Here is a 23,491-nt window from a genome sequence, read left to right as displayed (position 1 = left end):
TTCCAGCATTAATAAACTTATTTCCAAAATAACAACACTGTATTTTTTCCCATTATATAAGTATTTGTAACAGACTTCTAGATGAGACAAGAATTCTATCACCCACTTGTACTTATGAAGCACAAGCAGACCAGCAAATCAGAACACCTTAGGTGTTTGTTTCTTCTCAAGAAGGATAACATAATCCCACAACAAAACCCCATCTGCATTTGCTAACATGACGAGAGCAAGGACAACAGCTCTAAGTATGAAGATGTTTTAGGGTTCTTTCAGTACGAAGCACACAGACCAACAAGCAGAGAGAATCAGAAGTGCCCTATTAGTTTTACATTGTTTAGCAGCTGTGGACAAGTCACTGGGGGTCTTTAATTTCCACATTGTGAAGTGTAAACTATACTCCTTCTCTACAACAAAACAGTTCAAGATTTGCTGAACTCTCTTGGATGCAAAAGAGCTGTGTTTCTTCACCAAAATGACATGTAAATACCAACTTTAATTAACAAATGAATTGTACCCACATATTAAACCACCCCAAATGACAAAGAGGGAAACAACCCATCACTTAAGGGTCAAAGTTTTTGTATATAGACAGTAAGGACACTAGTTGGACATTTACTCTACCCCTAATTGGATTAATTAGAAAGCTGAGGATAGATGATGTGGCTGAGACCAACTCAGTCTCAATACATCTTTTATATCATATGTATGCCTTCTGTGTATCATACATTCTGTAGGAAACTATTTATTAAAAAAAAAAAAAAAGTTTAATAGAACACTTCATTTTACCAAAATACTTTTTAGAACTTGAGGAAATCACTTTGAGCAGTTATTATACTTACATCAAATCCAAATAGTAAACTCAAAAGACCATAAAAACTACCTCTGAATTAAAAATATCTCTAAAAATTACCTAATAGGCACCTCCTAATTCACCAAGAACAGAATGCTAGAATTTGAAACAGTTTCACAACTTGGAACCTGGAACAGACACATTACATACCATGGGAAAAGCAAACGTGACAAAACTGCACCCATAAACTTACCAGAATGTTATTATTAGTTATTTAAATAATCTCTTATATAGTCATTGTGACAGAATCAAGAATCTGCATCTCTGAAATTTCAGACAATGTGTTCAATTTGTTTATTTTATTGCAAAAGAGAGTGAGGCTGAACAATAGAAAAAGCAAAGCAGATGGTGAAGAAGAAAACTTTTTAAAATGAAGACTTCTGTCCTGAAGGCAGTTGTTCAAAGCTATTTAAGGGTTTGGAATGTCTGAAAAATTCCCAGGGGTAAGAGAGTGATAGGAAAAGCAGTGAGGAGACAGCCAAGGGATAAATGCAGTCTATATGTGAAGGCACAGAGTGCACATGAGGATGTATGTATGCATTCCAACACATTTTATTATCCAAAAATGCTTTTCATTTGTGTAAATAATTCCAAGAGTGCAAGTAAAATGTATGCTCCCCTCCCATCTGCTCCCTATATGGTACTGTTATAAATATCACTGTATTTAAGTGTTAGACAGCCCTTACCAAAAATCTCAAAGGTATCTCAAAATTCTGAATGCAAAAACTGCAATACACACATAAGCACTGTTAATCACATTCTCAATTTGATAAGAAGCAGATTGAGTGTGGGCAGGTTTTCAGCTAGTAGGTAAAACCTAGACTTCCACCCTAGTTTGTGTCAGCATTGATTTTCATAAAATTAGTCACTCCTAGTGTCATTAGAAATCACAAAAATGAGAGATCATTGAGATCATGAGAGGTCAAATAAATCCTGACATAGAATTGTAACACTTTCAAGCAGAACGCAGCACAAGATTAATGCACAGATCTGCAATAATCCCCAGGTTAAATTATACCCTGATTTATTCTATTTGTCCAGTTGGTAAAACCAATGAAAGTGCAACCAATGTTGAGTGAATGGTGACCAAATCACAAGAGCTATTCTCTTCTCTTCCTGTTCACTATTTTTTTTTCTTCTAGTCCATAAGAAAAGATACAGTCCACAAGAAAAGACAACGAAGAGAGTCCACACGGTCACAGAAACTGAGTAAATGAAAATTTTGGAGCAGAAAGGAAGAGATTTCCTGCCTACAAGAGATGCTATAACACACACACTGCGCACATGAACCAGGCACAGGTGGCCAGCCACGTTATTACTAACTCACATTAAGCTCAACTACATGGTAAACAGGAGCTACGGAAATAACATGGCAAGCAGTGTAACATACACAATATTATCACCCAGCAGACTGTTGATGCAACAGACTTCAGGTAAAATAAACTGATAGCTGATGACGACTATTTTCTTACTGCCACATTCCTCGGGGATAGCTCATTCCATTCAGACCAAATGACAACTAAACTTCTTCACTCCATCAGCACTGCGAATGATAGCTTTTCTGCCCTTCCATGTTACGACAGACAGATTCTGTTCCAAAACATCTGAAAAATTCATAGTCAGAAATCATACAAAATTGGCCTCTGGCTTCTAAATAAACTACTGGGTTGGGGTTTCTTGTTTTTACTTTTCTTTCTAAATTTTAGACCATTTGAAGAAGGAAGCATCAGCCAGAACACCATTCCAGAGATTGATACCGCCTGCAACAAGTGTCTGCAGTGCATCTGCCATGCTTTTGGAGGATGAGGATATTTTCCTCTCCATACAGTTTCTGAAATTTAAATTACATGATCTCATGGGCACGTGCTTGATTCTGTCAAACTAAGGAGGCCTAACATCTTAAAATCTAAGTAATGGAACAAGTTGCACATAGAGGTTGTGGATGCCCCATCCCTGCAGGCATTCAAGGCCAGGCTGGATGTGGCTCTGGGCAGCCTGGTCTGGTGGTTGGTAACCCTGCACGTAGCAGGCAGTCGAAACTAGATGAGCATTGTGGTCCTTTTCAACCCAGGCCATTCTATGATTCTAATTTATAGGGAATCTTCTGGATTGCACTTCATGACACCAACATACACATCCCTTTTAATGTCACCATAATCCCTATGCAGTTTCTGGTAGAAATCCATGTCTCTACACAAAATGAACAACTCAAAATTATCCAAAACAGTATTTACGTAAAATCTTAGATAGTGGTCTTACAGGACTCCAGAAAAAAAGGCATAAATGGATAACTTTTCATCTTCTATTATCACACACTAAAGATCATTCACTCTGAGATACATAACAAAACTAAGACATCAGAATCAAGCTGCCACACCTTATCCTGAAAAACTGCCCTGACTGATACAGCAACCTTTGATGTACCTGGCATATTAAGTGCACGACGAAGAGAGAAGAAACTTGAAACAGAACTCCTTCAGAATGCTTTATGCTTTTCTCTCCCAGGCTCACAAATACACATACTAAATTGTGTCCAGATTTTCACATACCAGCTCTTAAATCAGTTCCAAAAATTCAAGTGTATTCTGGATTCAAATGTACACTGTTACAGTGACATTTATTTCAGCATTTTGAAAAGCATATATGACTCTGGCAATGACATAACTGGGTGCCATCTCCAGTTGTAAACCTGTAAATCCGACAAGCTGTTTGAATGACTCAGGGCATATTCATTTCTAATGCACCAACTGCAATTTAATACAAATTTCTGTTTAATGCAAACGGAAAACGATGGATTCAGCTCAAACTGAAGTCACTGAAAATCATACTGTCTTTAACTACCTAAAAGGAAACAGTAATTCCTTAAAGAGCATGAATTTTTATGACTGTTACCTACTTATCAAGACAACGTAAAGCGTTTTCAGTTGAAGTCAGGCAAAAATCACTGGATTTGCATGTTTTCTGCAATAAAGTATTTAGGAAACATTAGAAAGGAGACAAAGTACACTACAGTCTGTTGGTTTAAGACATGCAAACACGGGAAAAGAACTATTATAATAATTTCATGCAGAGTTGTATAAGAAAGGGCTGATCTCAAAGTGACACAAAAAAGACAAACTCTGATTTCCAGCTGACTGAGGAGAATGCACTATCCTTCAATCCTATCTTCAGGAAAATGCCAAGGATGTTATAGGTTTTATATCCCTTCTGCACTCATGAAATACCAGGTTATTAGGTCAGCAGGCCTTTCTTTACTACCATTTAGAAGTAGAAGTTGAATATGTAACAATAAATAAGTACAGCTATCACAGATAATTGTGATATGAAGCAAGGAGATCCAGAGAAGCCAATCCGGTCCTATTTCCCATTAATTTTGGTTTTAGATATTTTAAATATCTAAGGTGAAGCAGACCATACTGCACTGTTTTAGGGTCTCTTAATTTGTTTGCCTACTCCACCCAACCAAGGGACCAGCAATTTTCACAAGTTTACTGAACTTAATATCTTCAACATCTCCACCTCTGTCTCAATTCACTGGAATTAGCAAATAATTTCACAAGTTCAGCCAGAAGAAACTGGAAGACAAAGCATGCTTGCACAATTCTTATTTCTTAAAACACTGACAAAAAACTCAGTGTCACAGTGGTACAAGAAGTCAAATTCCAAGTGTTCCCAAAGCGAGATAAACATAAGCTGCCAAACAGTTGAAACCTGACCACAAATTCCACAAATTCATTTTCTACTTATTCTAGTATTATAACATCTGGCAAATCTTGTTATTTAAACAGCAAAAGAAAAAGAAAAAAAGAAAAGAAAAAAAAAAGAAACAGCAATTTTAGTATAGAAACTATTGATTTTTAAAGTCACCTTCTAGATGATATTAGTTGCCAGCAGCAGTCTCAGAGGAAGATGGATTTTTAATTAAAACAACCTTCTTTATCACTTACTGAATGCCCTGGACATAGAAGAGCCTCTCTCTTTTCCCAGGCTGCGATTAAAAAGTATTACAAGCAGGTGGAAGAAATAAGACAAACTATAAAAAAAAAACGCTATAAAACAAAGTCAATTTGCAGCTACAAAGAAAACTACAAAAAGGTAACATTACACAGTAACACCGTGCAAAGGAAAGGAAAAGACAGCAGAAGCATGGATCTGCTTGTTACCTCTGGAAGCACAACAGCATAAGCCTCCCAAAACAAAACAAAGAAAAAACCAACAAAGAACACAATGCACTCTATAGAAAAGTATCTATTTCTTTATATGCTTTAACACATTTAGAAATACCCCCCATTCAAGAGGATGCAAACAGCCTAGCAGATAGGTCCTGCAGTTAAACATCAGAACACACAAGAACAGAAAGGGCCCTTGAAAGTCAACATGAAATTGAAACAATGCATACATGTTTTTACATTAGCAAATATGAAACCACAGCTATAACACACTCTTTGCCTACATACGTTAAGCACGCAGCTCCCTCTGTTCACACATCCTTAAGGAGGATCCTCATGGAGCCTTATTTGATCCTCCTGGTTCCAACACTGCATGTCAGCACAGCCATCACAGTCTTTGCTGCGCCACTGTAAATAGCACATATTGGCCAATATATTTCAAAGCATATTGAGGGACCACGTGACACAATTATATAATTTTAAAACATTGGTATTTTGTTGCACTGAAAATATTTTCGCAGTTTTTCCTTCTTTTTTTAGAAATAAACTCATTTTCTGAATTCTTCCAGAACTGCTTATCTATAATCTTAACCATTAAAACATTGAAACACACGTTTAGCTACATTACTAGTTTTCAAAATAATGGGATCCAACTATCACTTCAAAACAAACTCCCCACTGTTACTTAATCAGCAAAATTAAGTAGTGAGGATAATAACTGGTTACTTCAAAAGTAAAGTCAGGAGATTTCACTTTAATATAGACAACCAGTAACTAATTGAATAATTAAAGACGTCAAGAAAAACCGTTCAGAAAAGCTATCAAGAACATCATGGTGTTCAATTTCCTAAATAAAGGGAGGGAAAGGTCACTGCCTCCAGTCAGAGCTGGTATCCTACAAATTCCTCAGAAAGAACTCTAAGCCAGTTCTCACTCTGCTGCAATATTACCTCAGAAAACCCACTTTTCAGTGATTTAGTCTAGACACATTTACCTACATTTTGTTACAATTTTTGGCTGAGCTCTGCAATATTTGAACTATCACTCAGATGTAATCTTCCACTCAACTCAGTAAACAATTTGATGTTTTCCAACCCAGATCAATGACAGTCAGAATTCCTGAGGGTGCACGACTAAAGAAAATTTCAAAAAAAGGCAAACAAGAAAGATGCAAGATGAATATTGGAAGAGACAGGGAAGCAGAGTTTATCCATGAGTGGTCATGTAGAAGTATGCAAACTATGTAGAATGAAAATATTAAGAGCTATCCATTTGTCCTGGGAAAGTCACAATCTCTCACACATGGTCTTCTGCTTGAAATCACAAAACAGGACCTGTAGTAGCTCATTTCATTGTTGTTGCTGCAACTAAAATCCTGAAAACGTGCCAAATACTTTCTGTGTCTGGTATATTTAAAAGCTACCGCTGCCTCTGTGTTGCATCATGTCAAACAATCTAGATTCTCTCAACCAATAAAAGAATGGCTATCACTGGCAGAATATTGAGAAAGTGGTAGCCTCAGTGTATCTGGAATGAAAAATAACTCTTCTGTAATCGAGTACCTATGAAGGAAAGCAGACAAAGCAGGAATAGCAGCGCAATGCTGCACTGATGCCTGATCACACTCAGCATCACAATGGAGAACTCGAAGCAAAACAGCACCATCTAGTGTCTTGTCAATCCACAAGTGTAATGCACTCGTTTTTTTACCCTGAAGTCAAACTTAATGCAGGAAAGAATTTTTGGTGGAAGATTTTAGATAACTGTGACAGAAAAGATTGCAGTCTGGGCAGTGAATGAAATAATGGAAAAATCTTCAAGGGTTATTACAGCAAGAGTATCATCTTATGCACATTCAACAGTCCAAGAAAGCTTAATATTCTGTGTTACTTAGCTATAAGAGGCAATACTTTTAGCTTTAAGATCATAAAAACATAATTAATCCCAGAAGATATTAACGTAGACTAGAAATGACATGATCCATCTCCTTACCTTGGTTTATTGTGTGGCAATGCCTTTGCATCAACAGCAAACATTTTGGAAACAAAAACAATCACTGGGGCCGTTCCTTCACTACTGCATTTCAGAAAAGCTGAACAAACATAAAGGTTATTTGAAGTATTTTTTTCCCCAACTTATGGACAACATTGTAGCTTTCCATGACTGTTACAGGAATTACTGTTTCTCCATTTCAATGAGTAACATGGTAGTGACAAACAGAAAAAAATATACATTTCTCTGGCTTTCTCATTTGATAACTCTACCTCAATCTTCAAGTTTGTTTCACAATAAAACAAGTAAAAGCATAGAAAAATAGACCCTTCATAATAAAGCACAAAGTACGCATACTCCAGATAAACATATTGTTATAATACTTAAAATTGTGTTCATAGACTGGCTAAGATCAAAATGAAAAGACTGGGAGTAGCTTAATATTTAGACTGAACTATTAATCCAGTACCTCACTGTATTATTCCTCCTTACAGATCAAAGGCAAAAGTCCTGCAAGCATCTAGACACTCGTGGCTTCATGAAATTCCAACAGCTCAGCTGCAAGAATGGATCTACCTCAAGTGTTAACGCATTCAATACTTAGGAAATACTTTTTCCCTCGTCAAACTTGGAGCTCATTATCACAATCAAAGCAAACAATATTTTTAAGACTTAACAACATAGAAAATAAATTGTATTCTAATGCTCTGTTTTATCTTTATCTTTTATCTTCTACGTATGAAAATATTGCAGTCATAAGCACTTTACAATTTAGAATTAAGAAAAAACTTACTATAATGTGAAGTACCCTATTTTCACATTTAACAGCAATAAAACCCAAGTTTACAGAGGCAACTTTCTTCCAACTGACTTACACTAATATGATCCTCTACATTGTCCTGAGAACACATTCACTGTACTTCAGAGAAGGAAGAAAGCATCAGTTTCCTCACATCAAGGAACAATTCCTAGCAATCTCTTGACTTGACATCTCATCCCAAGAGGACATGTGACATCTCATCCCTCTGGATTCAATGAAGCTCGCTGTAAAACACTGTTTCTCTGTAAAACACCTTTTATTACACTCCCAGAGTTCAGAGATTGTTTCAACTGCTCCTAGTTCAAGCATGCTAACTCCCACGTGACCCACCTCCATGCTGTCACCAGAGAGCAGAGATCAGCACTGCCCCTCTGCTCCCTGTGAGGAGCTGTGAGCTGCCATGAGGACTCCCCTCAGCCTCCTCTGCACTGAGCTGAACTGAACTACACAATGAGTTTCAATGTTTAGCTATAAATACAAGTACTAGCCTTGTAACTTCCCAAAATCCAGAGTTTGAGTCTTAGACTTTGTTACTTGCAGCTTGAGTTGTCTAAAAGTCATGAGGAAAAATATCAGGTGTAAAAATAAGACAATACTATGACACATCACAGATAAACATCAACAAAACTACATGTGAAATAATTATATACATCTAAATAGAGGTTACCATGCATCTTCAATCCAAAGACAAACAAAATAATCAAGATTGAAGTAAAGCTGTGCTCCTGCAATGGCTGAACACCTACCGCTTTTCAGTTCCTGGGTTTCTGGTGGTAAAGAATCAAAGGTTTTAGCTCCAACACACATCAGCTTTTCCACTCTCTCCGCAGTGATGTCAAGGGGACTGGGAAGTTTACTACACACCATAGCTAAAGCATATTGCTAAGGATATAAAGAACCTTCTGGAAGACAAATGCTTTCAGTCTCTGCTTCTTTAAATCAACACTATCATGCACTAACTGCCATCCACAACAGAAAGATCCAATCCGTCTCTCACAGCACACTCTAATCAGCAACCATTTCAGACATTTGCCCACATGCAGAGCAGAGAGCTAAGTAAAGATGGCCCACTCTGTATGCAACTGGGAAGCTAGGAACTGCACAATTGATAATTTATAGAGCTAGTATTTGTAAAGCATTAATTCGTACATATCTACTGACTAATAAGTGCCTGTAAATGAACATGTTTGCATATACAGTTATTAAGATATTAAAAACATTCTGTCTAACAGAAGAACGTTCAAGAAGTAAAATCTCAATCATGCTATAAATTTATTAACTTCTTCCTTCTTGGTGGTAATCACAGAGCTCTGCCTTTGATAAGCGTTGTAGTGAACGCTCGTTCCCCACTATCACAATAATATAAATGTCTTCCTGTGATTACTCACAGCTTCTTCATCAGTACTTTTAGTTATTATGAGAAAGTATGCAATACAAACTGCCTTCTCCGCACTGTCTTTTACTTCATTATCATCTCATGTACTTTTGTTAGTCTGTTTTCAAATCAAGCCATCATTACTTTGGCCTTTATTTCCAACACTCCTAACATCTTGAAAAACAATGTCAGAACAGAAACTATTATGGAAGGGAAATGTAGAAAGCAGATATTCCTAAGGAGGAGGCATCACAGAAAACATAAATAAAAAAACCAGCACTGGCAAAGTACCATTACCACTAGCATCAAATGAGCCAAGTCATTACAGAATTAGAGTGCACTCTTTCAAGTCTATGAATCGCCAATAGAACAAAAAGCTGCATCTTCCTGAAGGATACAAAGGACTGCATCAGATATAGGGAGCCACTGACTACAAATGGCATTAAGGTGAACTTTGGGGTCTGCATGCCGTGACTCCCGGGGACCAATTTTCAAGCCCAATGAGGTAACGATCTTCTCAATTTTTTCTTTATCTCTGTAAGGAAAACACAAGCCGTGTCAGTAATATCTAACATGCATTCCTTGCTAGAATAGTTCAAAACACCACCGGAAAGGGATTCTGTGAAAGCTTTACAGGTTTCTTCTCACCTTTTCATAACAGCTTCATATAGACTCCATATGTTGTCCAACACCAACTGCACGAACAAGGGCTTCTTTCCTTTTGACTGGTAGAACATGAAGAGACATGCAGCTAATTATCAGCACTTCCACACTTTTCCAGTAGGCTTAAGGCTCCACATTAATTAAGCATTTTTGTAAGTAGTATGTAAAATCTTTATTCAAAATCAACCCCCCATCTCCTGTTCCTACACAAGATCAACTCTTGTCTAAGAAATGGCATAAATCACTAAACTAACATGGAATTTTAAAACGCAGAATAAGGGTTTCAATTTCAGAGAAAGAGCTTGATAAACATAGAATACATCCACCTTGAGCATGGTTATCTTCTTTTAATCCTCACCTACTGAGAAAAAAAAAGTCATTAGATAAAAATAGGGAAATTCCTGCCCTCTGAGTGGTAGAAACAATGCCCACAAAAGTACAGTTCTCATGCTCGTGTTTCAAGCACAGCATTCAATTACAATTTACATCTCAGTATGGCTAAAACTCTCTAAAATCCTAAATCCTCAGTTAAACATGGGAATCCTAAATCAGGAGCTGCAGAAGCACGCTTCAGTTCAGATGACAGAGGCCCATTCACTACACTGGTTGTAGGAACCAGTTCCTACACTACCAGTCTTGCACTCGTCTTCTGTGTTTTACTGTATCCTGAATCTCTAAAGCTGAAAAAAAAAAAAAAAAAAAAAAAACACTAAATAACTCCCAGGTAATATTCTGGCAATCTGCCTACCTGATCACCTTTCATTATCTTCTTTGCTTTTGTATTTAGATAATAATCTCCCCATAACGTCTTCAGCAGCACTGCAGGCTTGATTCCAATCTTTTGGCTGTACAGTTTTGCAAAATGCTCAATGCTGAAAGCAAAGAAAATGCATCTTGATTAAAGTGTAACAATCTTTACATGTGCTTGTCAGCCTAAGCAAGTGACAGCTTACACAAATCTCATGACCTTGTTCTGCTCCCTTTTTCTTTCCCCTAGCTTGCCTTCACATTAGCTCCTGTTTTTTCACATTTACACCTACAAAAAAATTCAATGGCAACAGCTCAAAAATGCCAGCAGTATTTGTATGTTTTTGTTTTATTTTAAGTCAGCTTGAAGGCTGAACTTGTTTTAACTAAACAAACACTTGTATGACCCCTTGAGAAAAAATATCAAATACAATACAAAAGTTTTCAGTATTTAAAGTCACATCCCTCTAACTTATCCAATAGAAAAGGTACTGTTATACATTTAACTGTGACCAGAACGGTTAGAATTAAAAATCAAGTATTTTTTCTAGACATACTTTAGCTATCCAATGATGGCAATTATTTTATAATCTATTTTAGGTACTTATTAAAGCAATGTTCCAAATAACAACATATCTAACCCATAAAACAACACAAATTTTAATACTGATGGGATACAACCACTGTAAACTTATTAAAGCCTTAAGTCAGAATATGAATGCTTTCCTTAGTAGATGTGAAAATGGATTAGAACTACATGCAGATACTGGGTAATTTGCAGCTTACGTTTGTTCTGGAAGCATGTAAAAGGAAATATATGCAAATAAAAACTAGCACCTCAGTCCTGAGAAGTTGAAAGGTGACCTGGGTTTAATATTACCATTCTAGGTATGTTGTCAGGCAACGATACACCAAGATGCAAAAGTTTTGAAGAGTTTTTTTCAGTTTTCTTCACTGCAGTGATAAGAGCTCAAGTTAAGACTAAAACCATACCAAATAATGAAATCCAAATTAAAGCCTGAGCTTGGCTTAAGAATGCCAGAGTTTATTTTATGGTTTTACAATATCCAAGAAATGTACTAAATTACCAGGTGAATCTCTTTAATTACAGACACGCGCCAAAGCTGAGGACTCCACCTTGTGGCCAGTCAGAACAGAGCGTGTATCATCCTTACATAGCATGCTGTGCTTCAAAACTGGTTACTGAGGACTGCAAAAACAGAACTTATCACATACTCAGATCAGTCACCCTGCTAATTTTGTGAAACTGTTCTATCCTCATATTCTTACTTTTATTTCAGTCATAGTGTTTCCAGCTGTGTAGTGTTAATATATGCAACATTTTATCTGTCCTAATATATCACAGGGAAAGAAGAATCAGAAGTAGGAACCCAACTTCAAACTTGAGGTTACCTGCAGCAAACACATATAAAAAAAAAAAAGGCAATAAATTAAACTTCATACCCACCCAAAACCCCAGCCATCAATTGCACTGGCAAAAACCACATTTCCATGGTCTGGAGAAAAATAGAGGTGGGAATCATCAGTATCTTCCAATCCAGCACTCCAGTCATAAATTTGATCTCCAGCTGCTGTGTCAGAACTACTTTCACTTTCGGCTTCTTTTTCAGCTCTTTCTTCTAAGACTTTTGAGGTAAAGAGTGATCCAGTGACTGCATTTATCTACGAAAGGGCAGGCAAAAATACCCAAAGATCTGTACACTCCTTCACAGCACTTGTAATTAAAACACAATTCCCCCCACCCTCCAAAATACATAGATTTTTTTTGTTGTTGTTTTTGTTTTGTTTTTTTTTTAACAACTTTGTGCACTTATGATTCATTCTGCAATCTAAAACACAGGCCTCGTGTATCTAACCCTGTCAATCTGAAGACAATGGGAGTTTGACAGACTAACATTTCAGCTTAGAGTAGGTTTTCTGATTCATTCAGTCATGTCAGGATTAAATCAGCTTTAGAATATTGTACATCACCCAGTGTTTCTCAGAAGAAGGAATGATGAAATATAAACTCATTACTGCCAACAAACAACAGAGGGCAAAGGGAAACCATGCAGATAACTGTTGAAAAAGGAGCTCTGAAAAGAGTCTGAAGGCAATTTACCTTACAACCCAAGAAGAGTTAATTTCATTCTGGCATATATTTATCATTATCAGTAACAGTCTAAAGATATTTGTCTGGCCTCAAAGGAGTTTAGGCAGTTTATCAGGGCAAGACATACAGCATGTTATTTCTAAAAGCAAAGAGATTTCCACGATGCCTTGTCCAGTGACATTTCAGTCTCTTTTCTCCACCAAAGACACTCAGAATGAGCCTTATAACATTGATTCATTTTCTTTTCAGTTGAGACAAGAAGTCCCAGCACTCGGTTCCACAATGTAAGGAAAATTGGTTTTGTTACAGTTATAAGCCACTGAAAACCACAATCTCTCTCAATTCAAGAATGGAAACAAGGCGGGGGGGAAGTCACAACCAAGTCTGCTGTGTGAACATGACACTAAAGCAAGAATACCTGTTCTAAAATATTCTTAAGGTGCATGTATGCCTCCTGAGGGGTTAATTTCAGCTCCACAATCAAGCGATCAATTTTATTTATCACCAATACTGGACGAATATTTTCTAGCCATGCCTGCCGTAGAACTGCTTGAGTCTATTAAGAAAAAAACAGTTTAAAAGAAAACCCATTACAGAAAGCTTGATACCACAAGAGATAGAAATGTTCCATAGGGGTAGTTATTACAGAATTCTACAGAAAATATTTTTACAGCTAAAAAGCCCACCAAACTAACCCATACTCCTCTAAAAATCATTTTAAAAAAAAACCAAAATCATTATTTTGCATAATTCTTCCATTTTCAATACTCTAAAAGCACACAATATTAAATAATTTGCTTCAGACATTGACTTCTTCTCCACACAAATATTCTATTACCAGAAATATTACACATAGTTTTTCAACCCTACACCACTACACCCACTCAACAGCTTTACTCAATTTTTCAGCAAAACCAAGAAATAAAATTGCACTCTTTCAGACCTTGAGTACTTGATCATTCATTACAACTGTCCAGAACTCCTTAAGCCAGCTTATCTTTTATTTCCACATACTATATTCAGACATACAAACAATTTTTATTTGCTTACTCATTCTACACTGTTCTCTTTCTCTAATATGCTTTTTATTTCACCTGTGGACAGACGCCTTCAACAGCATCCACCACTATGATGCAACCATCACAGAGTCGGACAGCAGTAGATACTTCTGAGGAAAAATCCACATGCCCTGGGGAGTCTATTAAATTAATCAGATACTCCTGACCACCTAGGATCAAACAATAAATATTTCAGAACAGTTTCCATAAACATGTAATTTGGCCAGGTTGTTATACTACTAAGCTAGTAGTGATTTCCAAGGACAAAATTTGCAGCAACCATTAAGCTCAAGAAAAACTTAAACAGGCACAGAAAACTGCCAGCAGCATAGCATCCAGTGGCTTATACAAGAGGCAATTTAACTCATAACATTTAAGATGAAGTAACTTTATCCCTGCACCATCCCATCATTATCAGGGAAGTCTAAAGGTACTGTTTGTCTTTAGTACCTTGGTTAACATTTGGATACACGCCCAAGACTTTGCAGAATCACGGCTAACACAGAAACATACAGTCTACATAGAAAAAGATCTCAACAGTGACAACAGAAAGAAGGGGGGAAAAAAATCCAATCAATTTTGTATTTGCTGGCATCAACAACTTACCTTTCTCAAAGTGCAATGAAATCGCACTGGATTTCATCGTTATCCCTCGGACCTGCTCATCTTCCCTGCTGTCCAGGTATCGCAACTGAGGGCAAAAATAGAAGAGGATATAAATACAGGGAATTATCTTCACAAGTTATCAAATGCTAAAGAGTGTAACTGCACTAAGATAAGGATTGACAAGACTAGGACGGGGGCTTCCCTTCATCACTACAGTTTTGTTACAGATGAGCTGGTAACTCTACCTTTCCTGCTAAGCGGCTGGAGATTATCCCATTGCTGGATATCAGGCAATCCGCCAGTGTGGTTTTGCCTGAAAGGAAACACAAATTACTAAGTTTAAATACAGAGAACAGAAAACGATGTGGCAGCATCACAAACGCTGCGACACTAGCTCAGAACAGAACCAGAAAATCATTGGAGCTGGAAGGAATTCTACGGTTCTAATCATGCACGCATTCCATTTATGCCAACATTCACCACCACAGAACGTTCAGTTTCAGCTATGACAGGTTATTTAGAAGTTATTTATCCGTACCGAGACAAAACCAACGCGTATCGGCACACAGCCCGCTCATCAGAACGAGGCGCTGAGCCGCCGCACCGCTCACCATGATCCACGTGCGCCAGCACACAGATGTTCCTGATGCCAGCAGCCTTTTGCTGGAGTCCCATCATCTTCCCCACGCTGGTAAGGACCATGGCTGCTTAGTCCTGCGACAGAGGGCAGCGCTCAGCCGGGCACCGCGCGACGATCGGCGCTGCGCTCGTTACGTAACCGCGCCGGCAGCGGCCCCTAAGCGCGCGGCTCAGGCGCGGCGCCGCGGGCTCGGACACCGCTCGCACGGAGCGGCGACGCTTCCGTCCATTTCCTTTCGGACCCCCGGCCCCCACAGCTCACCCCCAGCTCCCTCCGCGGGGCGACGGCCCCGCCGAGGAGACGCACTCACCACGACCACGCTCCGCACCCGGAAGCCCGAGCCGGCTCCTCCTCCGCCTGGCCGTGACGTCGGACGGCGGCCGGCCGAGGCCGATCGCGGGGACGCCGCCGCCGTTGCCGCGCGACGGAGCGCCGCCTCAGTCGGAGCGGAGCATGGGGCGGCCGCGGTGCCTGTGCGAGATCTGCACCTGCGGGTAAGAGCCTCGCTGAGGGGCGGGAAACGGGACGTTCCGCCGCGCCCGCGCTTGGCTTCCTTTCTGTTAAGCGATCTTCTCAGTAAATAGGAACTGATGTACTTGCGTTTAAGCTCCTGAGTGGATTCGCTCCTCTTAAATGAATTTGCTTGCGTTTAAAATAGGGAAGTGGCAGTCTTTTGAGCCGCCTTCAGTGCCGCTCTTGGAGTCTGCACAAATACTGAGTTCAATGCAGAAAGGAGCTGTGAGAAAAAAAGACCTGAGATTCCCGGTGCCACGACCAGCAGTGTGCCCTGGGGAGCATCAAAATGAGCGTGGCCAGCGGGGCAAGGAAGGCGGTCCTTTTGGTCCTGTGCTCTGCCCCAGGGGCGCAGCTGCGGTGCTGTGCGCAGCTCTGGGCTCCCCGGTCCGAAAGGAGAGCGATCACCTAAAAGGAATCCAGCTGAGGGACACAAAAGTTACTGAGGGCCTGGAGCATCGCCCTGCGAGAAAGGCTGAGAGACCTGGAGAAGGCTAAGAGGAGATTCTCATCACTGTTTATAAATATCTGAAGAGGGGATGAGGTTGGGCTGTTTTTAGTACTGTGCAGTGATAGAACAAGGGGCAATGAGCAAAAACTGGAGCACAAGAAGTTTTGTACAAACATAAGGAAAAACTTCTTTTCTATGAGAGTGATGAAGCACTGGAACAGGCTGCCCAGAGAGGTGGTGGAGCCTCCTTCTATGGAGACATACATAAAAGACCTGTATGGATGCTCTCCTATGTAACCTACTGCAGGGAACTGCTTCAGCAGGCATTGAACTTGATGAGCTCCAGAGGTCTCCTTCAACACCTACAGTTATATTCACAGAGTCACAGAACAATTGAATAAAACACACACAAAACATATGGTTTTAAATAAACATCACTGAAGTTTTTATACTGTGTAACTCAAGCTGTTGTTGGGTTAGGCAGCACACTGTTTACTTCGGTGTAGCTATAGAGTTTGTTTTCAGGGCAGCCTGGTCACTTGGCACTGTTACTTGGATATGCACACACTTCTTAGAGATTTCGAGATGAAGGAAACTCCTACAAAATATTAGGTGGTTAACTCCATTAAGTTTTCTTCAAATATAAGTACTGTTTCATTCAAATATCAAAGCAGAAGGAAACAATCTTTCCTAGCTGGAATTTATTCACAGAAGAAAAAAAACCACAAACTACAAATACAATGGAGGAAAGACAGAACTAAATTCAGCTCTCTCTTTAGACAGAAGTGGAGAGCCCTCAAAATTCCAGAATGACATTTTTTCCCCTCACATTATAACATACATAATCCACTCACTAAGAGCTGAATCTGAGTGTTATTATTCATACTTAAAGATTGAAGTCTTGAGCCCTTTTAGAAACAAATAATTGTTAAATATTTTTAAGAATCTATTCAGATTCCTTTTCCTTGGGCTGAATCGCTTCCTGTGCTTATTAAGTGATCTTTTTTCAAAAACAGCAAACAATTTTAATGCCAAAAACCACTAGAAGTGCTCAGCATGCTCAAAGATCAGTTTACAAAATATACAATACTTCTCAGATCCAACACTGCATTTCGCTATTTTAACAGCTCTCAGAAGTTCTCTCCTCTTCAGCTCAAGCCTTTAAGACTTTTGCAGTCTCTTGCACTCTTTGTGTCTGTTCCATTAGCACAATATTTTGTGCTCAGAAAAAAAAAACTCTTTAAACACAATCTAGTGACATCGAACCATCTTCCTCATTTGTTATTAATTCCCAGTAGATAACAAATGGTATTTCCCCTTAAAAGAATCTTCTCAAAGCGATCTCATCTGATGTATTTTGCCCAGGCGCCATCGTTGCCCTCATAGGCCCACAAGGATTTATGATAACGGACAACAGCTGTGCCTCACAACAGAATATGTGGAAAAATACCCCAAGTATAGCAACATCTCTCCTGCCCGGAGCCTTAAGCCAAAACAAGAGTACCAAGCACATCGTGGGAAAATGGAAGGAATTACAACATTTAAGTAAGCATTTTAAAGCAGTGTATTTTACTATCACTTACTATTACTTTATAATATTTCTCATATTTTCTCTTTGAAGGGAGGGGAACACTGAGCTTCGTATTGCAATTTTCAATCATTGCACCCCTCACTCCTTCAGCATATGTAAAAGGAAAGTTTAGATTGTAGATTTACAGTTACCCCAAAGAGATGATAAAACATAATAAAGCATGTTTACAAAAAAGCCAAAGAACCGTACGCAGAAAGTTCAAACTCTTCTGCAAAGTCGTGTATTGCACGTACTGTTTATACACCTATATATAATACCCATTTTTTTGTATTGTGCTTGTATGAAAATGACCATGAGACCCACAGTGAAATGCTCTCTCTCTTCATATTCCACTCTCTTCATGCAAGAGGTAAATGTTGCTACCTGTGGTAGTTGGATTTTTGCTCTGTTCCTGCTTTATGTATTATTTCTCTGTAAAACTATAGTTTTACAATTCTACTCTCAAATATTTTAAAAAATATTTTTAATCTGGGTATTGACTGATCCATTTTTTCAGAGCAAACATTGTAAGTTATTTTTCCACACAATGGGAAAAACAATTTATAATGGAGACAAGGGTGACTTCATCAGCAAAAGATATTTTAACCGGTATTTTCCTCTTCCTCAATTCAGATCTGATTATTTACCATACGATATTGTGAAACGACCGTTTCGGGTACAAGAAGAATATAAACCAAAGACTGGAGAGCTAGAACTTGGAACCACATACAAGAACGATTATTATGCTCATGAAATACAACCGGTGACATTAGTAAGACCTTTAGAGAGAAAACACATTACAGGAGGAAAATTGGATACCATACCGACCTATCAAGGTAATAACAAATGCCATCTTTAGAAAGAACAGTAGCCAAAGACAAAGGTAATTTCCTGAGTTTTCTATATTAGAGATGTGAAACTGGATTTCTTAGTTTGGGCCAGAGAGTAGGGCATAATAATAGAAGGTGATAATGCTTTAAGATGTTCAGCCCTCCGGCTGTTTAGAGCTGACATTTACAAGTTCTAAAAGGAAAGCTATCTCTGGGATTTTTTGGCTAGAAGGAGACTCTGACACACATTAGTTAGACATAAGTTTGCCATCATTAAATTCACAATGTATCTTTCAGACAGTTTCAACTGTGATAGCACAATTTTTTTCCACAGGTCAAAAGATTTCAGATTTCCTTCTCCTGTTATATAGCTTGCGTATTATCCTATTAATAATCTGTCTTGACAAAAATTATGTTAATAGACTCAGTACAAACATCATTCTGGCGAGTGACCTTGACATACGTTATAAAGGCATAAAAGTTTTTACATACAATGTGTAACTCAATTTGTTACATGTAATGCAGCCAGAGCCCAGTTGAAAGCATGTAAAAATAAAAGATGAGATATGATCTACCAGAGCTGCCAACCAGCAATCAAAATAAATAAATAAATAAAAATCAAGATACTCTTGGCTGTCAGGACCACTGTTGTCAAAAAGACACAGCAAGAGATAACAACAAACCGGTACAAACCAATACAGCCATTAAAACAGGAAGTTAGAACAGTTGGTGGAGAAAACTTACTTTGTTTACATAACACTTTTTTTTTTTTTTTTGAGGTAATAGTCAAAATAAGGCATCAAGTACATTTTTTTTTCCTGTTTTTGTCACAGTGTTGATAGAAGACAGGTTTGTCACATCACAGAGATAACATTATTCTAACTCACACCCATTTTCTTTAGTTTGCAAGGCTTAGTACCAGAAGTTGTCTTAATTTCAAAGGAATGTTCCTAAGAAAACACTTACATGGTGAAGTTCTGTTTTTGCCTTATAGATGACTATAGGTCATGGGAAGTTCAAAGAAGGGAAGCTGTTAAAGTGGATCATGTCTACCACCCACCTACAGAGAAATTTGGAAATCCTACTACTTTTCAAGATGACTTTGTTCCTAGGGAACTGAATCCTAGACAAAGTTTCAAACCCCTGTGTGTGCCCAGACTTTCAGATGTGCCTTTTGATAGCACTACAAGTCATCGCATTTCTTATGTTGCTCATCATCTGGAACCAAAGTTTGTAAAATCAAAAGAAGAGTACAAGCCAAGCAGCCAACCTTTTGAAGATCTCACAACTCACCGGAATGATTTTAAAGGGCTACCTGGGCCACTTGCAAGAAGCTGCAAGCCTGAAAATGCAAAAGTCCAATCCAGTGATCATTTTAGTGGGGTCACTGAATTCCAGGATCGTTTTCAGCCCTGGCTGGTCTCCTTGCCTGAGGCACGCAAATCAAAAGAGTACATTCCTCCCCAGGGTAACATGGACTTTAACTCCACAAGCCACCTTCATTATGTTAAACATGAGATTTCTCCTGCTATCCCTATAAGGCCGATTTCTAATGCAAGAAGAACCAGTGCCCCTTTCCAAGGGAATACTACTATGAAGGAAGACTTTAAGGCTTGGGCCAGCTCCCGGCGAGAAATTATTAAGAAACAACAGGAAATTCCAAAACCCACAGGAAAATTCTATGATTTAACTACATTCAAATCTCATTACATACCACATCACATCGTTCCAGCCCAAAGTTTCAAACCTGTGCGCGTCGTTCTTCCTAATTCGGCTCATTTTCAGGATGAAACTATGTATCGCACAGAATATACTCCAAAGAAACAAGAAATCTGCCCAGCAAATTACACATCCCCTCCAGGTTATATCTATGTAAACACAGATTCTCATGGTCATAAGTTCTTCCGCCAGCTCATTCCAGAGTTTTCTGAGTTAAATAGCAATCATGTTCCAAAGGAAGTAGCTGTTGTGTCATAATACTTACATCGCAAGCATCCTAGTGAAATACCTGGAATGCTACCAGTTTTTTCTTTCTTCAAACTACATCAAAACAACCTAAATAATGCAGATTTTGATTTGAAAAGCATTTAGACTGATAGCTGAAGGAAAATCAAGTCAAACCAAAAGATTATCGAAATACTTCTGGAGATTTGTCTGTTTTTTGTAGGAGTAATCTTACATGGAATCAAGTCTTTCTTGATTGTGGAATTCCAGGTTCCTTGACTTCCCAGATTTCATTCCATTCTCTCTCAAACCTACTTTCCCATTTTTTAATGATTTTCTGCAAGTCAAATCATTGTAGTTGCATTTTTTAAATAGTAGTTTGCTTTTCAGAATAATCAAATAAAATGTTGAATAATAACATGATATCCCAGTTCTTCATCTCATCAATACGTTGAGTGATCTGATAAGAGCTTTATTTTTCTTTATAGTTTGTTGGCCAAGTTATGTTGGGCATTTCTAGATATTCCTTTAAAAAAATGGGTTTTGTTTTGTCATGATTGCTTCTCCTACATCCAATTCTGAATCTAAATGTCCCACTGTAATTTCTGACAGTGATTAACAAGAACTAACCTTGCTCTTTCTGTACATATACTTGAAATCAGCGACTCAAAGCGGGCCATTAGACTCCTTTTCCTAATTTTCCAGATAAAAGCTTTGGATACACTTTGACACACTGTCTCCTTCCCACATCAGTCATTTTTTAAGCTGTTGTGCAAACTGAATTTCTCAACAAGATTTCGCAGATGATTGTTATTCAACTTAAAAATGCAAATAGTGAGAAAGAAAAGTGAATAAGTCTCAAAAAGTTAGTGCCAACTCACAGCAATTTTGGATTCTGCTGATACCTAAGCTAAACAGCCTTTTATCATTGCCAAAGCTCATTGCGGAGGCAATCTGAAGAGAAAAAGGGCAGAAAAAAAAGTGTACATGGAGTAAAAAAAAAATAGTGCAAACCCAGTTAAAAAAAGAAGCAGCATTGAGATGTGCAACTGAGATCCTGGTTTCACACAGCTCACTCTTCAAAAGTCACTTGCAACAAATACATAAAAACAACTTTCTTTAAAATCATACATGAAATTATTATGCTTCTATATGAGACATTTAACTTTCTCCCCAGGTATCTTTACCTGTTTTTAGTTAATCCAACAATCAGCGTGGGTATAGGAAAAAATCATCTGGCTTCTGAATAACTACGTGCTTATATTTCATAAAGCACATCAGCCGTCAGTGGGCTAAGATTAATGATGAGAAGATACTGAAAACAGGAACTGGATCTTATGTACAGAGGAAACCTGAACTGAGTGCATTAAAGCATCAGTTATTGATAGGTAATTTGCAGTGTGTGTTCGTAATATCATTTACTCTGTTAAGGAAATGGTAATTCAATTAAACTTTTCTTGCTGAAGACTATTCATTTCCCCAGCTGGCAAAGACATACTTTGGATGGGGGATGAGTAATGAGCAGTGAAACAGGGATGCCTGAAAAGAAGGACAGAACAATGACCAATTTGTTTTCATCCTGTACCACAGAAGAAAACAACTTATAGATACTCCTCTTCATGAAACTTCACTCATTCTCTTTTTATCCACAGCTAAAGTCAAAACATCCCACCTACCTGACAGCACATCTTATACCTAATTAATAACACACATACACATTATACATACCACATGTGACATTTACAGAAATCCCTAACATCCTCCCAGTCCTCTTTTCTAGGAAAGAAAAAAGAATCCCCAAAAATGCATCCTGAACCCACATAGTTATACGTGCCTGCATGTTCTACTGGTAGCAGCTCCTCCTCAGGTCTGTAAGCAAGCCCCAGGTGCATTGTGTAACTTTCACAGCTGGTTTTGCAGTACTTAAGTAATCTATTCTTTTCCTCCTTAATTTGTGGGAAGTCATTTGCTGCCACCTACCAGCATAGCACAGAGAAATTTTGAGAGCAAATGGAGGGCGCATTCAGGTACATTTAAGAGCTCCTGTACAGATGTGTATGATAACTTCTTTGGTTGAAGGAGATATATTCTAGTTTTACCCTTTAATTTCCCCCCCTTAAATTTCAAAGTATAAGAAAGTACCCTTATTACATTACAGTAGAAAGACCACACCCTGAAGATTATACTTCCAAGAAAAACATAAAATGATATTATAAACCTTCAGACACTGTCCAAATACTTAAGGTTAACTTCTTCATAAGCAAGGTATTATCAAAATACACACAAAATACACACAAAATAAACATCAGGCTGGAAAACTAATGTTTCTCAAGAAATAGTTGTTAAAAGAATATTTTATGATATCATGCTAACGCGTATAAGTGGAAGTTACTTGTGGATTCAATAGCTGTTCTAGAAGTGTTTATGCTACACAGTATTTGTTTTTTCTCTTTTGAAGACTATAAAGAAAGAGTTAGCGAAAAAATAAAATCAAATGAAGTCGTGCCCCTTTGCAAGTGCTACAATCCAGGAAAACTCTAAAATACCATTTTCAGGCATTTTCAACTTACAAAAATTATGGAACCATAACACGATGGGAAGTGCAGCAACAACAGCAGAGTAGCAAAGTCCTGGGCTGTAGCAAGTGAGGACTTGCTCCTACGTAACAGCCGTGGACACAGAAACAAAAGAAAGACACTGCTTATCCTTAGAAGGCCTCAAGCTGAGAGGGATCTCCAGCAAGATGCTTCACCTCACTGCCAACTCTTAGATGAAGTCTGGGAAGTGGTGGATCCTGGCTGCACCTCTTCCACTCACTCAGATGCATTGCATTGCATGCAGCTAAGCTCCCCTAGGTTGGTCCTGCCTTCCCACCAGGTGCTTAATTACTGTTTCAAGCCATGACTTAGCATTTCCACTATAGGAACTGTCCTTTCTAAAGGCTATTACACATATTGGAGATTCTGAAATAAATTTATTCATATTGCTATTGCCACTGTCCACCAAATATAAAACATAGAGCTGTTCCACTGGCTCTAAGTGAACACTTTGATGCAGCACATGAAGGCCTGACAAAGAAACCTAACTTTATTCCACCTTTTCACAGAATCCTTATTCTAGATTTCCATGAATTAAAGCTGACTGTTCTCA

At 38.3% G+C, this 23,491-nt stretch overlaps 2 protein-coding genes across 4 annotated transcripts in view; one reads left to right on the top strand and one right to left on the bottom strand.

Moving 5' to 3' along the window:
• The window catches only part of EFL1 (elongation factor like GTPase 1), a 55,010-nt gene extending 39,513 nt beyond the window's left edge, over window positions 1-15,497 (bottom strand). The window contains exons 1-12 of one of the 3 annotated variants that reach the window (XM_010717458.4): window positions 15,344-15,497; window positions 15,005-15,107; window positions 14,639-14,706; window positions 14,394-14,478; window positions 13,824-13,957; window positions 13,148-13,285; window positions 12,085-12,299; window positions 10,618-10,741; window positions 9,855-9,931; window positions 9,605-9,741; window positions 8,578-8,700; window positions 7,012-7,111 (exon numbers count right to left, since the gene is read on the bottom strand). In XM_010717458.4, coding sequence (XP_010715760.1) covers window positions 7,012-7,111; window positions 8,578-8,700; window positions 9,605-9,741; window positions 9,855-9,931; window positions 10,618-10,741; window positions 12,085-12,299; window positions 13,148-13,285; window positions 13,824-13,957; window positions 14,394-14,478; window positions 14,639-14,706; window positions 15,005-15,095 — 1,292 coding nt within the window. In that variant the 5' untranslated portion in view covers window positions 15,096-15,107; window positions 15,344-15,497. Of the gene's footprint in view, window positions 1-7,011; window positions 7,112-8,577; window positions 8,701-9,604; window positions 9,742-9,854; window positions 9,932-10,617; window positions 10,742-12,084; window positions 12,300-13,147; window positions 13,286-13,823; window positions 13,958-14,393; window positions 14,479-14,638; window positions 14,707-15,004; window positions 15,304-15,343 lie in introns of those variants that run through there. The other 2 variants (XM_085233770.1, XM_085233771.1) reach the window with 2 other exon arrangements.
• On the top strand, window positions 15,373-20,764 carry SAXO2 (stabilizer of axonemal microtubules 2). The gene is made up of 4 exons (XM_085233782.1): window positions 15,373-15,527; window positions 17,363-17,542; window positions 18,201-18,403; window positions 19,392-20,764. The coding sequence occupies exons 1-4, from the start codon at window positions 15,487-15,489 to the stop codon at window positions 20,372-20,374; spliced, it is 1,407 nt and encodes a 468-aa protein (XP_085089908.1). The 5' UTR covers window positions 15,373-15,486; the 3' UTR covers window positions 20,375-20,764.
• The last annotated feature ends 2,727 nt before the right edge of the window (window positions 20,765-23,491 follow it).

Source organism: Meleagris gallopavo, chromosome 12 (assembly GCF_905368555.1).
Source record: "Meleagris gallopavo chromosome 12, MGAL_WU_HG_1.1, whole genome shotgun sequence".
In the NCBI taxonomy this organism is placed as follows: Eukaryota; Metazoa; Chordata; class Aves; order Galliformes; family Phasianidae; genus Meleagris; species Meleagris gallopavo.
The sequence above is the reverse complement of the archived record's forward strand: the minus strand, read 5'-3'. Positions and strand labels throughout refer to the sequence as shown.

What these genes read in the sequence shown, in the direction of transcription:
- SAXO2 (XM_085233782.1), top strand. Translation starts at nt 15,487, where the DNA reads ATGGGGCGGCCGCGGTGCCTGTGCGAGATCTGCACCTGCGG. An exon ending in TGCGAGATCTGCACCTGCGG is followed by an intron (nt 15,528 to 17,362) that starts GTAAGAGCCTCG and finishes TATTTTGCCCAG; the next exon opens with GCGCCATCGTTGCCCTCATA. An exon ending in TACCATACCGACCTATCAAG is followed by an intron (nt 18,404 to 19,391) that starts GTAATAACAAAT and finishes TTTGCCTTATAG; the next exon opens with ATGACTATAGGTCATGGGAA.